Genomic DNA, 15,749 nt, shown 5'->3' with positions numbered 1-15,749 from the left:
AAGGCCCCTCCAGCATGTGGCAGACACCCTATAGTAATCAGTCTGCCCATCTGTAACAAATTGTGTCCAGGCTGTAATTCAGTTGACTTTTGTTGAGGGCATTTGATATTTGACATGAGGGTTGTTCAGCACTTGACAATGTGTTGCATACCATGGTTGACCTTTGACCTAAAAGTTGCAATTTAGATTCATGCCTAGGCTGTTACTTTGTTGTCTTTTGATATTTGGTATGAGGTTGTAACTTGTCCTTTGGTGTAGGCATTTGATACATTGTATTTTGCATTAAGGTAGATTAGCTTGTGCTGGTGTGTTGAATGATTTTATAAGAGATTCATTGTCTGTTGGTGTAGACATTTGATATTTGGCACTAGAGTAGATCAGCTTGTGACATGTCATGTACCATGGTTAATTACCTTTGACCTTGCATCATATTTATGACTTTGCAATACAGATTTGTGTCCAGGCTGTTACTTTGTCTTTTGATATTTGGCAGCTTGTGAAAATATGAATACATGCACCATTCGTGATCACCTCTGACCCCCAAGTCAAATCAATGATTTTTGCATAGTAATTTGTGTGTGTGCTGTAACTTTTTGTGTTTTTTTCTTTAGTCTCCAGTATTTGTATCTCTGGCAAATCTGTGCTACATTGTATACTCCTAGCTTCATCCAATATTTTTAGACATGACTTGTTGTCATTGACCTCAAGTATCCCTTTTTTGTAACTGAAATTTTCTTTTACACCTACATATAAATTGTACGGATTTGGTTGGTTTATGCACAATGTAGTTAATAACTTGCTTTTTGGTTTACTGTAATACATGTATAATATATGTACATGTGCATATGTATGTACCTGAACTATTTCTATACCTACAATGTACATGTACAAATGTACAATACACAGTTAATATTTCATTTTTATATCCTGAAGGAATAAATACAATAAGATCAGGATTTGGCCCTCTTCCCAATGAATTTATTTCACAGAGAAGATAATGATCATGATTATAATAAATAATTTACAGGTATGTACATATCAACAAACAACAGATTAGGCAAGTGTAGGAAATAGTTCCATGAATGACTCCTCCCAAGGGCTATCATTCAAACCCCCTGAGATGTCACTTGATGGTGAACAAGCGTCACTAAAATCGCTGGTGAAGCCAGAGTCACTAAACACAGAACTATCTTGTACAAAGTTATCTGTTGATTCATACATATCCACAAAAGAAGGTGAAGACTCTGTTTCTGATCGTTTTCTTTTATGATCACTTTTTGAATTTGTGTCTTTTTTCACATTTACATCCTGAATGCATTGTCCACTTTGTGAAATAGATTCAACTGAGTTCTGCTCAAACTGATCTTGAAATTCAACTCCAATTAAACTTTCTATGTCTTTCAGAAGATCAAGGTTGATATCGGTGAGGTCAACATTTTCATCTATTGCACTTATTTCAGGTTCATTTTTAACCAAATTGTCAGGTAGATCCTGTGTAACACAAATGTTCACTTTTGTTGAAAAGTTTGTGTTTGCCGTCTGGCTTGCCGTTTCAAGCCCAGTTTCAGCAGATGAAGACTGGTGTTTGTAATACACATGGTCAAATTTTATAAGTTCGTTGATGGATTCCAACTCTGCTGTTGTGGGCCCCACCACTTTATCAGAGGCTGATGAAGTGATGGTACTTCCACGGACTGGGCTGATTCCGGACTCTCTTGAAAGAGATCCATCATCTGTTTCTGACTTGGTGCTGATTTGCTGAACAATGCTAAACAGAGACTGAAAAAGAGAGCAACTATATTCAGTAAAGTGTTCACTACTATTTTGAGTAGTTCTTGTACATAGTATTAAACATGCATTGAAAATGTTTTCACCTACAATGAATTTTGGTACACATACCAATGTGCTTGTAGTGATGTACAGTACGGCATGAACTGATGGTTTTGTAAATGTCTGCCAGATAATTCTTCTATTCACACTGTATACAAATGTTTGTGTTCGTTTCTTCTTTGTAGGTACATTGTCAGAAAACAATGGTATTTTTATCTTAAATAACATTGCAGATGTATATATATATATTATAGCAACACCTCGAGCAACCATATGCAGCATTTTTTTTTCATTTCTTACATAACATACTGAAGGAAAGATTACAGATTTAATTACCAATTACATGTATGTGCAGAATATGGAGTTCATACATGTACTTGCATATGTATCTCCCACATACTTTTGTATTTTATCACATTCCTTTCAACAAGACAGTCTACTAAAATTAAAAAATACCTCATCGTCAGAACAGAGGTGGCGTATGGCATCATCGACCGAGACAATGTCTGAGGTTGTCCCCACGGCAGGAGGTCAAAGGATACAGCAGATCCCAAGGTCTCAGACTTTGTCCCGACTAATGATACATTGTTTCCCAGTCGTTCTTTCAGTTGTTGGTTTTCATGTAGTAGGTTGGAGGATTGCGATTTCAATTTCTGGTTCTCTTCGAGCAAACGTTTGTTCTGTTCCATTAGTTTGGTGACTTGATGTTCCAAAGTTCCCATCAATTCTTTCTTCCGGTCTCTTGCAGTCTGTGCAGCTACTCTGTTCTTAAGTTTCCTGAATTTTGAAAAAAAAGGAATTTGTTGTATCATAATTCGTACTAATATTTACAAAATATTCAGATGCAAAAATAGTCATTCATGATTGCATCAGATGCTATATCAGTGTTTTCTTCAGTTCCATCATGCATCATAAGTTAATATCCAAAATGCAAACCTTCCCCCCTTTTTTTCTACCATATGGGTAACAATAATTTGAAAAAAAAATCATTTCTTTTACTTCAAAACTATTAAAACTTTGAACTTTATACACATACCGTCGTAACATTTTTTCCTCAGGGGTCAGGTTTGTCAGCCGACGCCTCTTACGAGGCCCCCCACCGTCATCACTGAAAATGTCATCAACAGCTGAAGAGTTGACCGTCACCAGTTTTGGGACATTTCCACTAGAAGTCGTGATCACAATCGTTCTCGTTTGGTTCCCCGACATTTCGTCTTTCGTAGTTACCATTAAGTGGACATTAAAAGGTCAATTATCCGTCAAAAACGTTAAAAATTTGTTCTAGTTTCGTCAAGTCATTTTGTTTTCCTTCTTGGTCGGTAGTAGAATGATGATGTGGTCTTTTTTCATTGGATACTTATTGGCTTGCGTAAACGAATTTAAGAGATTTAATTGGTCATTATTTTTACTCTATTCTATATTTAGATAATGACAACAGGAAAATCCCGGGTTCTGGGGTAACCAATTCTGATGCAATCTCTTGGGGGAAAGAAAAGGGGTGGCGGTGGTGCGGGGACAATTTGTTTTCACCACGAGCAACGACAACAACAACAACAAAAAAGCATTTTTTTCGTGACTATGTCGAAAACTTTTTTCTTCAATTAAAGGCTTAAAGCCACGTACGTACTTGTTTAAAGCTAAGTATAATATACTGCAGTAATTGTCAAATTCCTGAAGACAAATTATTTATTCCCAAAGAAAATGAGGTCAAGCCTAGACTTATGTCAGTTTACTGCATTTCCTAAGCAATAATTTGAATTATGTGGATACATTCTAGAGGGGCAGGGGTCTAGTGTATATTAATTGTAATACAAAATCTCTGAGAGGAAAAAGATATATATTTTATGCAAGTTGATTCCAGTAACAAAGCGTCGTGTTTTTTTCTCGTTTTAAAAAAGTCTGTGGATGTATACATGTAATATTTGAGCACACCTTTTTTTCACATTTATCGCTAGTAAAATACCTTTTTTTTTTTGTTAAATAAAAGAAATAGTTTATCAGATGTTTCAGAAATCATTATAAAGATATTTTTTCTGTATCGCGCTAGAACTCTAACAAATAGGCTTCTGGAACAGGGTTATGTTACTACAAGATTGAAGTCATCACTACAGAAGTTTTATGGTCGTCATCATGAACTCGTGGATCGTTATGGTGTATCCATCAGCACCATGAAAACTGATTTATTCAACGGGTCATAGTTTTCCTTTCCTCGTTTGTCTACCTCGGACTTGCCTTTTTATGAGCAACTCGGCGGGTGTTTCTAGAAAAGCAGAGGACGCTTACCCTACCGGTGCACCTAATCCATGCTCCCAGTTTTTAGTGGAGTCCGAGTTCCTCATTTACTTTTGTTACTTTGTATGTATGATTTTAGTTACTTTACGTTCTTTGTTGTGTATGTCTGTTTTCCATGTCTGGTCTTTGTCCCTGGATTACATTCTTTTGATTACCGCTATAACCTTGGTTCCCTTGATTACTCTTTCAATTTATTTAAGATACAGAATCCCTGTTTAGATATACAATACATTTTTTAGTGTTCAAAGTTTTACAAGAGTTTTTATTTTTAAAAAAAGGTAGACGAATCTATGAGGAGGTGATTCTATTATGCTGGAGAGTCTTTGTTGGTTAGTAGAAAATCACTGTAGCAGACGTACTCCTCTTTTTATTAAAAGACCAAGTCGTCCCTCTCCCTTTCCGAATTTCTGGATCCGCCAGTTGCAAGTTGTTTAAGTCTGCATGGTAAATACTGTCGGTGGACATGATAATGTTACCACTCAAAATGGTCCATACATGATACACATGGTCCATACATGATACACATGGTCCATACATGATACACACCCCAAAAAAAGTCCGATTAAATCAAATCAATATCAAATGATAAAGAAATTTTTTTCACTATATTTCTTTTAGTCACAATGAAAATTTTCTGATTTATTTTTTGAATTTCGATAACTCATAAGAGAACTAAATTGTTTGACAATTTATGGCAAAATAAACATTTGAACTTATAACGGAAGGAAAATGGATATGGTGATTGTGTCAGTGAGACAAAAACACCCACCGGGTTGAAAAATGTCGGCTCAAGGCCACCTATGGGTCTTCATTGAACGACGAGGAAACCCTAAAACCACTGGGCAGAAAGCAACTGACCCAAAACAATATCGTACAGCAAATATTCACCTCTGTCAGTCCAGCAACATAAAAGTAAACTTAAAATGAAAACGAAACAAGACATACAAAGACCGAATCCCTGACTTGGGACGGCACAAACATGCAGCGGAGTTAATGTACTTTAGCGTGATCACAACCCTCCCTTTTAAAACTATAGCCACTGTGGAAAAAATATTATATATTAATTAAACATACATAAAATCATTTCAAAAAGGTCTGAGTCCCTTGTTAAAACATAGATAAAGAAACTGATTATACGTTAAACAAATGCACAAAGGACTACTAGCAGTTAAATGATATGTCAGCTCCAATGTAAACCTACAAATCGTATGTAATATCAATCCCAATTCTTCCCATGTGGGGTTGAGAACCGCGGTACATTATAAGTCATACAATATAAGGACATGACCCTTGTCATACCGAAAACTACTTTTAAACTTGTGTGTTAGTTTCTATGTAAAGATCCTACGGATGAGCGAATCAATATTTTACAAAAAAGCTGTCTTAATGATTTGACAACAATATCATAACTATATCCCTTACGAATTAGCCAAATCAGTGGTTTAGTCAACTTACGGGTGATTTTTTTTAGCTTTCCGTGCCATAAAATATAGGGTGAGATGTACCCGCACTGTATTAATTGTTTACAAGTACATCTGTATTTGTGAATGAGTTCCTTGTATCGGTTGAAATATTTTCTTGGCAATAAAAATATTTCTTTCGTTAAATCTGAAACACGAGCAACCCGAACTAATTACGATATGTTAACACTATATGATGGTGACAACCGGACGTCGCCATCTAAAATTCGGAAGTTAACAAAAGGGATCGAGTGAAAATCATGCATCCCTTTGATCATGAATTTTGGTATCTTGTAAATTTACCATTATTGATACTAAGACCAATAAATGGACATTTTTTATCATCAATATTTGCTTTATTTTATTCATTGAAAGTTCGGCAAGATATATATCTTAATTAAGTTTAAATTTTGAAGTCGTGCCTTGTTATAAAAATCCAAAATATCGTCCTAAAATATTAAGTTTTTACCAAATGTTGTTTGGAGGATTTTTATTTATTCTAGCCATAAACAGAGATGCACAATAAATGATGCGCAATTGGTCCTATGGGAATTCCTACCACTTGACGATAAACTGTATCGCCAAATCGACCGAAAATGTTGTCTAACAGGAATTCGATCGAGTGTAAGTCCAATTAACGTAGTTTTTATGCTTTTCGTTACTAAAAATGATCTAGAAGAATTCGAACAAATAAATTCACATCCCTACATTTGATAAGATATGCGAATTTTTGTTTGATGAGGTTATGTGGAAGTGTTGTGTTTAGGGTAGAAAAATCAAAACTTTGAACAGATTCGAAAGATCCTTGAGGGGCATTTCATTTATCTAGCATTTCATATTAACACTCCAAAAATAGTTATTTAATTCCACTATTTTCATAAGCTTATAAAGAGATTTTTGTTTATGATATCGAGCGCATTAGGAAGTCAAAATTGAGCAACGATTTGAATAGTAAATAAATCTATATTTATAAATTAAGGTGATTGGTGAGTACATAGTACTACTAGGCTCAGTTGGATAAGAGGTAGCGATGAACCGTTTGTGCACGTGTTTGTTCACAATACCACCTTCTGAAAATGTAGTCAGTTTGAAGATGAATTCGTAATTTAAATTCTTTTTGTAGAACTTACAAATTTAAGTCAAAAAGAAGCACTTTTATTTGCAGCTTTATCAGGTGGAATAAAAACGAATTCCTTGTCGTGCTCATTCAACTTGTGTTTTATTCAGGAAATATACGGCGTTTATGTTTTTTATTAGGCATAGGGTGATCCCCCCCCAAAAAAAGTTTTATTCGGATGTCAACTATGATAACATGAAGAAAGAATGTAATGTTTTCATGTCTACTTTCTCATGCTTTAACCACAATAGTACACCATAAAAATCCTTGTTTGGCTGAATCCAGACACTTTGAAAAGGAAGGGTGCCAGTTGAGGTTCCTCAGATAAAAAGGGGGGCGTGTTGACATTATGACATTATTTGCTATTTTTGTCAATTTTTTTTTACACATGAAAATGACAAATGTTCAAATAAAAGATAATAAAAATGGGGTGTCAACCCGCTGCACCCCCGTCTGGATCCGCCACTGTTTAGATTAAGAAATTCACTGGTGAGATTTGAGTCAACTGGTGTTTTATCTAAAAGATTACTAAATGTTTATTGTATCAGTGTATCATATCGTAGGCATTTCAAAATGAAATGGATCGTGTCAATTCATCGATCAGCAACTCGTAGTGTGTTCCTAGAAAAAGCAAGAATGCTTACCCTTCCGGTGGACCTGGTCCATGTTCCCAGTTTTAGTGGAATCTGAATTGCCCATTTACTTTGGTTTCGACGTAAAATAGGTCTTGGACTTTGTGAGGAAGATGCGTCAATTTTCAAGATGAAGATAACAATTTATACATGTACAGTGCACAAATTAAAACTACAGAAAATCAATCTATCGACATTGTGAAAATCTACTCTAGCAATGCTAGAGGTTGTCTGGCAAGCTATTTTCTGACTTGGTACGTAATTCCAACCTCTTACAGTGTAGGAGTATGTGAAAATCCATCATCTATAATCGGTATGTCAGAAACAGAATATTTCTCAGTATTTTAAGAAACATCTCACGGTCACTTGGTATTTTGTTATCTATATTTTTTAATGATTCTGAAGAAAAACCTTGGTCACCTCTTCGAAAGAGTAATCAAGGGAACCAAGGTTATAGCGGTAATCAAAAGAATGTAATCCAGGGACAGACCAGACATGGAAAACAGACATACACAACAAAGAACATAAAGTAACTAAAATCATACATACAAAGTAACAAAAGTAAATGAGGAACTCGGACTCCACTAAAAACTGGGAGCATGGACCAGGTGCACCGGTCGGGTAAGCGTCCTCTGCTTTTCTAGAAACATCCGCCGAGTTGCTCATAAAAAGTAAAGTCCGGGGTAGACAAACGAGGAAAGGAAAACTATGACCCGTTGAATAAATCAGTTTTCATGGTGCTGATGGATACACCATAACGATCCACGAGTTCATGATGACGACCATAAAACTTCTGTAGTGATGACTTCAATCTTGTAGCAACATAACCCTGTTCCAGAAGCCTATTTGTTAGAGTTCTAGCGCGATACAAAAAGTCTGCGTAGTTTCGGCAAGCTTTGGCATAACGTATGAGTTGTGATATGAACACTCCATACGCAGGAGCCGAAGGGATGTTGCCACAGATGAAAGGAAAGTTGACAATTCTGAATGAAAAGTCATCACGTTTGTCGTAAAGTTTGGTCAATAGTTTTCCTTTACCATCGATTTCTAAGTGTAGGTCAAGATATGAGGCTGACTTCACAGTGTCTGTAGTATCTTTTATCTCAAGTTCTTTCGGGTAGATGCGATTCGAATAGGTGTATCACCGGAATAATGTATTTATGCAGGTAGGTCTCGAACAGACTTTGGGGCGACATGACACACTTCAATCTGATGGATACCTCTTGAGAAACCCGAAAGGCGGAAGTGATCAGATTGACGAATTTGGAATTTGACAATTTGTTCCATATGTTAGTTTAAGGTATGGTTTTGCTTTGCATCTCCCGAATTCTATTTATATATAGCTCCAGATAATCGTCAAAACTAGTTTTAATGAAGCAGATTTGAAAATGAAATATAAAACAAATACTTACGTTGTCATTGTCCAAGGAGTTATGAAGTTAAATGCAGCACTGGCCACTGCGGTATATATACATGTACAAGTACTCTGTTCCCACTATATCATGGATCCCACTCTATCGCGGAATGGCTAGATCAAGAATATGGAACAATGCACATTTTCAGTATTTGTTGTGCTTAACCTAGGGACTAAGTATGAAACTTAGAAATCAAGCTATGGCTTGAAAATTAGGGACAAACTCGAATTGTGTATGTGATTTTCTGCCATTTGTAAAATTCTCAATGGTTATGTTTGTAAAATTGCTGTAAAATTGAATGAAGATGAATTACAATTATAATTTTTCAATTTTATTATAATTTACAAATGTACAATGCCAAAGATCTGAAATGGAAAAGAAAATGAATGTATATGATCAATCATCATCCTTGCATATTTTGACTTAAATCAACCTAAAATCTTCAGTTTTTGTGATTTTTTAAAATTCTGAACCAAGAATTTATATGCATAAAAACATGTACATGTATATACATGTACCTATTCCAGGGTTTATGCTGAAAATGAGAATGGGAGTTAAGTTACATGTAAGTAGAGCATTGAATTGGCTTGGATGTTCAAAAGCAAGCCAAAATCAGTGGCATAGAATATTTGACGATTAGTGCTTTTGAAGACCAGTCATTGATTTCATATTAGGGAACAGCTAATATGCTTATTTCAGGTTTATTTGGATATTAGATTTTATAAGTATTTGACAGTTTTTTTTTTACTTCATGTAACAGTAAGTCAGCAGTATTCTTTAAAGTCACAAATTATTAATTGTATTTAGTATTGTGATTTTGTCATTTAATTTTTCAAAAATGATTGTAATTATTACAAAATCAAAATAAAATTCACTCCAATAATGAAGTACACAATATAAGTACATGTATACATATGTACCCCTTCCCCCTGATTCAATGGAATTAAATGTAAAACCATAAGTTCAGGAATCTTCCTTTGGCATCCTCCAACACTAACTAATTGTGTATATACATTGTATATTCGGACCAGTGTGCGAAATTAGCGGTAGAACAATTAACCGAGTCTATGTAGAATCATGTCGTTCCATGTAGAAACCAATCGATAAAGACCGGTTGTCTGTTGTATAAAAAATAATAATCTCTAATTGGTAATTAAAATACTAATTTTTATTATCTTGATTTACTTTCCAAGAAAATGTTATCATGTCCTGGTTTCTTGTTACGATGTTATAAATGCTGAATAATGGGCAGTTCCTGTCAAAAAACTAAAAATCCTGAATTAAAGAATCTTCGGAAGATGTCTCTTAAAAAAGAAAAGATTATGAACAATCAAAAGGTTTTCGTACTTTCCATGAACATTGGAAAATTGGTAGGAAGTGACTACATTACATTCATATTTTGACACAGTTAAGTCGCAAAAGTAGATATAATCCGACGTTGGTAGAGCAGCATGAATGCTAAATGCTGCTGAATATTCAAAAGTTGAATTTAAAAATGTGCATGCTATAGCTAAACATGACAAATCTTTTAAAGATTATTTATGGCTTTGTAACCTCAACAAAGCCAAGGGGCTTGATACGGTTTCTACATACCGAAAAGATAAATCTGCTTAAGAATTTATAAAGCAAATTGCTTCTGTTGAAAACAATAAAACAAATTCAGAGTTGAATGCTGCAAATTTCTTCTACTTAACAACTGATGGGGCTGTCGACATTTCAGGAGAGGAACAAGAATCTATATATTTTTATTGGTCCATCAAAGGGAAATGAGTTAAAAGGTTTTCACAGTTTGTATCTCCCAAATCTATTTCTTCTGACGACATACATGGTGCTGTTACACAAGTTTTTAATGATCTTAAAACAGATAAAAAAATTGTGGGTGTGACTACTGATGGTGCATCTAATATGATCAGATACAAAAGCGGTTTCAGTGCTTTTGTTAAAGAGTAATTAAGGGAACCAAGGTTATATCGGTAATCAAAATAATGTAATCCAGGGACAAAAAACCAGACATTGGGGAACAGACATACACAACAAAGAACATAAAGTAACTAAAATCATATATACAAAGTAACGAAAACAAATGAGCAACTCAGACTCCACTAAAAACTGGGAGCATGGACTAGGTGCACCGGTAGGGTAAGTGTCCTCTGCTTTTTTAGAAATACCCACCGAGTTGCTCATAAAAAGTAAAGTCCAGGATAGATAAAAGAGGATAGGAAAACTATGACTCGTTGAACAAATCAGTTTTCATGGTGCTGATGGATACACCATAACGATCCACAAGTTCATGATGACGACCATAAAACTTTTGTAATGATGACTTCAATCTTGTAGCAACATAACCCTGTTCCAGAAGCCTATTTGTTAGAATTCTAGCGCGATACAAAAATTCTGCATAGTCTCGGCAAGCTTTGGCATCATAACGTATGAGTTGTGATACGAACACTCCATACACAGGTGCTGAAGGGATGTTAAAAAGATAGAATCCTAGCATAATTATAATAAATACTCTCTGTCCAGCACATAGAATGGAACTATCAGTGAAGGATTCCATAAAATCTGTCAATAACGAATAGTAAAACAAGGCAATAATTCTTCTGATCAGACTTTACTATTTTTTTTAAAAGGAGTAGCAAACAAATTGAAAAGTTGATAAAATCATTTACAATTCATTAAACTAGTATTTCATTTTTTAAAATAAATATGTGAATAATTGTTTGTCTATGAAAATCTTCGTAGGTCTATGCTGTTCAATTATGCATAGACTCAAGTCTATGAAAATTCAGATTTTGGTTTCCCACACTGTATTCCTTACACATCTACATAGGATGCCCAACCTTCCTCAAAACTTTCTTTAAATCCCTTTAGCAGTTAAGGAGGAGTACAATGTATCTGTTACCGGTTAAAACTCTCATGGTGGATTATCTCCATTTGGAGTCCTAAAATAATAATTACATTCCTTTATGCACATTTACAGCCTTTATATTCAGTTTCAACAAACTCCCTTGAGTGGATTAGGTGGAGTTCTATTACAAGAAATGTTGACGAACAGGCAGACAGACAGGGTGATTCCTATATACCCACAAACTTTGTTTGCGGGGGTATATTAAATTACAATTAAGATATTTATAGTAACTGGTAACTTATTTCCTTCTGTTCTCTGACTGATACAAGTATAGCAGTTCATTATACAGCTGTGTATCTACTAAAAGGAAATTAAAACTTGGAATTTACTTCCTTAAATTGATTTATTTTTTACCATCCTGAACGCATGCCATGATGAGAAAAAGCTTGATCATATTTTTTGTGTGAACAAATTTGAGGATATTTTTTTTTATGTTAAATAATATTTACAAACAATTTGCATAGGGATTTTATAGCACATAAAATGATGATGTACAGAGGATAAAGTTTGTTTTCAGTTAGATGACAATCACTCAGTGAACCTACTTAGGAAGTTAACTGGACTATTCAGTTAGATGACAATCACCCAATGTACTTACTGAGGGAGTTAACTGGACTATTCAGTTAGATGACAATCACCCAGTGTACTTACTAAGGGAGTTAACTAGACTATTCAGTTAGATGACAATCACCCAGTGTACTTACTAAGGGAGTTAACCAGACTATTCAGTTAGATGACAATCACCCAATGTACTTACTAAGGGAGTTAACTAGACTATTCAGTTAGATGACAATCACCCAGTGTACTTACTAAGGGAGTTAACTGGACTATTCAGTTAGATGACAATTACCCAATGTACTTACTTAGGGAGTTAACTAGACTATTCAGTTAGATGACAATCACCCAGTGTACTTACTAAGGGAGTTAACTAGACTATTCAGTTAGATGACAATTACCCAATGTACTTACTGAGGGAGTTAACTGGACTATTCAGTTAAATGACAATCACCCAGTGTACTTACTAAGGGAGTTAACTGGACTATTCAGTTAAATGACAGTTACCCAATGTACTTACTAAGGGAGTTAACTAGACTATTCAGTTAAATGACAATTACCCAATGTACTTACTAAGGGAGTTAACTAGACTATTCAGTTAGATGACAATTACCCAATGTACTTACTAAGGGAGTTAACTAGACTATTCAGTTAAATGACAATCACCCAATGTACTTACTAAGGGAGTTAACTGGACTTTTCAGTTAGATGACAATCACCCAATGTACTTACTGAGGGAGTTAACTGGACTATTCAGTTAAATGACAGTTACCCAATGTACTTACTAAGGGAGTTAACTAGACTATTCAGTTAGATGACAATCACCCAGTGTACTTACTAAGGGAGTTAACTAGACTATTCAGTTAGATGACAATCACCCAGTGTACTTACTAAGGGAGTTAACTAGACTATTCAGTTAGATGACAATCACCCAGTGTACTTACTAAGGGAGTTAACTAGACTATTCAGTTAGATGACAATCACCCAATGTACTTACTAAGGGAGTTAACTAGACTATTCAGTTAGATGACAATCACCCAGTGTACTTACTAAGGGAGTTAACTGGACTATTCAGTTAAATGACAATCACCCAGTGTACTTACTAAGGGAGTTAACTGGACTATTCAGTTAAATGACAGTTACCCAATGTACTTACTAAGGGAGTTAACTGGACTATTCAGTTAGATGACAATTACCCAATGTACTTACTAAGGGAGTTAACTGGACTATTCAGTTAGATGACAATCACCCAATGTACTTACTAAGGGAGTTAACTGGACTTTTCAGTTAGATGACAATCACCCAGTGTACTTACTAAGGGAGTTAACTGGACTATTCAGTTAAATGACAGTTACCCAATGTACTTACTAAGGGAGTTAACCAGACTATTCAGTTAGATGACAATCACCCAATGTACTTACTAAGGGAGTTAACTGGACTATTCAGTTAAATGACAATTACCCAGTGTACTTACTAAGGGAGTTAACTGGACTATTCAGTTAGATGACAATCACCCAATGTACTTACTAAGGGAGTTAACTGGACTTTTCAGTTAGATGACAATCACCCAGTGTACTTACTAAGGGAGTTAACTGGACTATTCAGTTAAATGACAGTTACCCAATGTACTTACTAAGGGAGTTAACTGGACTATTCAGTTAGATGACAATTACCCAATGTACTTACTAAGGGAGTTAACTGGACTATTCAGTTAGATGACAATCACCCAATGTACTTACTAAGGGAGTTAACTGGACTTTTCAGTTAGATGACAATCACCCAGTGTACTTACTAAGGGAGTTAACTGGACTTTTCAGTTAGATGACAATCACCCAATGTACTTACTGAGGGAGTTAACTGGACTATTCAGTTAGATGACAATCACCCAGTGTACTTACTAAGGGAGTTAACTGGACTATTCAGTTAGATGACAATCACCCAGTGTACTTACTGAGGGAGTTAACTGGACTTTTCAGTTAGATGACAATCACCCAATGTACTTACTAAGGGAGTTAACTGGACTATTCAGTTAGATGACAATCACCCAATGTACTTACTAAGGGAGTTAACTGGACTTTTCAGTTAGATGACAATTACCCAATGTACTTACTGAGGGAGTTAACTAGACTATTCAGTTAAATGACAATCACCCAATGTACTTACTAAGGGAGTTAACTGGACTATTCAGTTAGATGACAATCACCCAGTGTACTTACTAAGGGAGTTAACTGGACTTTTCAGTTAGATGACAATTACCCAATGTACTTACTGAGGGAGTTAACCAGACTATTCAGTTAAATGACAATCACCCAATGTACTTACTAAGGGAGTTAACTGGACTTTTCAGTTAGATGACAATTACCCAATGTACTTACTAAGGGAGTTAACTGGACTATTCAGTTAGATGACAATCACCCAGTGTACTTACTAAGGGAGTTAACTGGACTATTCAGTTAGATGACAATCACCCAGTGTACTTACTAAGGGAGTTAACTGGACTTTTCAGTTAGATGACAATTACCCAATGTACTTACTAAGGGAGTTAACTGGACTATTCAGTTAAATGACAATCACCCAATGTACTTACTAAGGGAGTTAACTGGACTTTTCAGTTAGATGACAATCACCCAATGTACTTACTGAGGGAGTTAACTAGACTATTCAGTTAGATGACAATCACCCAATGTACTTACTAAGGGAGTTAACTAGACTATTCAGTTAAATGACAATCACCCAATGTACTTACTAAGGGAGTTAACTGGACTTTTCAGTTAGATGACAATCACCCAATGTACTTACTAAGGGAGTTAACTGGACTATTCAGTTAAATGACAATCACCCAGTGTACTTACTAAGGGAGTTAACTGGACTATTCAGTTAGATGACAATCACCCAGTGTACTTACTAAGGGAGTTAACTAGACTATTCAGTTAAATGACAATCACCCAATGTACTTACTAAGGGAGTTAACTAGACTATTCAGTTAGATGACAATCACCCAATGTACTTACTAAGGGAGTTAACTGGACTTTTCAGTTAAATGACAATCACCCAGTGTACTTACTAAGGGAGTTAACTAGACTATTCAGTTAAATGACAATCACCCAATGTACTTACTAAGGGAGTTAACTGGACTTTTCAGTTAGATGACAATCACCCAATGTACTTACTAAGGGAGTTAACTGGACTATTCAGTTAAATGACAATCACCCAATGTACTTACTAAGGGAGTTAAGTGGACTTTTCAGTTAGATGACAATCACCCAGTGTACTTACTGAGGGAGTTAAGTGGACTTTTCAGTTAGATGACAATCACCCAATGTACTTACTAAGGGAGTTAAGTGGACTTTTCAGTTAGATGACAATCACCCAATGTACTTACTAAGGGAGTTAAGTGGACTTTTCAGTTAGATGACAATCACCCAATGTACTTACTGAGGGAGTTAACTAGACTATTCAGTTAGATGACAATCACCCAATGTACTTACTAAGGGAGTTAACTAGACTATTCAGTTAAATGACAATCACCCAATGTACTTA

General features: G+C 35.3%; 2 protein-coding genes and 1 pseudogene across 3 annotated transcripts in view; 2 read left to right on the top strand and 1 right to left on the bottom strand.

Moving 5' to 3' along the window:
• Positions 1–956: 956 nt before the first annotated feature.
• Positions 957–3,169, bottom strand: LOC148608508 (X-box-binding protein 1-like). Its single transcript, XM_088546429.1, has 3 exons — positions 2,867–3,169; positions 2,287–2,607; positions 957–1,779 (listed from the first exon to the last, which is right to left on the bottom strand). The coding sequence occupies exons 1-3, from the start codon at positions 3,058–3,060 to the stop codon at positions 1,608–1,610; spliced, it is 687 nt and encodes a 228-aa protein (XP_088402555.1). The 5' UTR covers positions 3,061–3,169; the 3' UTR covers positions 957–1,607.
• Positions 3,170–8,512: 5,343 nt separating this feature from the next.
• The window catches only part of LOC148608506 (uncharacterized), a 32,584-nt gene continuing 25,347 nt past the window's right edge, over positions 8,513–15,749 (top strand). For both annotated transcript variants that reach the window (XM_088544401.1, XM_088544399.1), the window contains exon 1: positions 8,513–8,631. The gene's annotated coding sequence lies outside the window, so the exon portion shown is untranslated. The remainder of the gene's footprint in view (positions 8,632–15,749) is intronic.
• Positions 9,744–11,325, top strand: LOC148608507 (uncharacterized; annotated as a pseudogene).

The sequence above is a fragment of the Perna viridis genome, chromosome 9, assembly GCF_037379345.1.
Source record: "Perna viridis isolate PV_CMFRI_1.1 ecotype Kerala chromosome 9, ASM3737934v1, whole genome shotgun sequence".
Lineage (NCBI taxonomy): Eukaryota > Metazoa > Mollusca > Bivalvia > Mytilida > Mytilidae > Perna > Perna viridis.
This window is presented reverse-complemented; position numbering and strand designations above follow the sequence as displayed.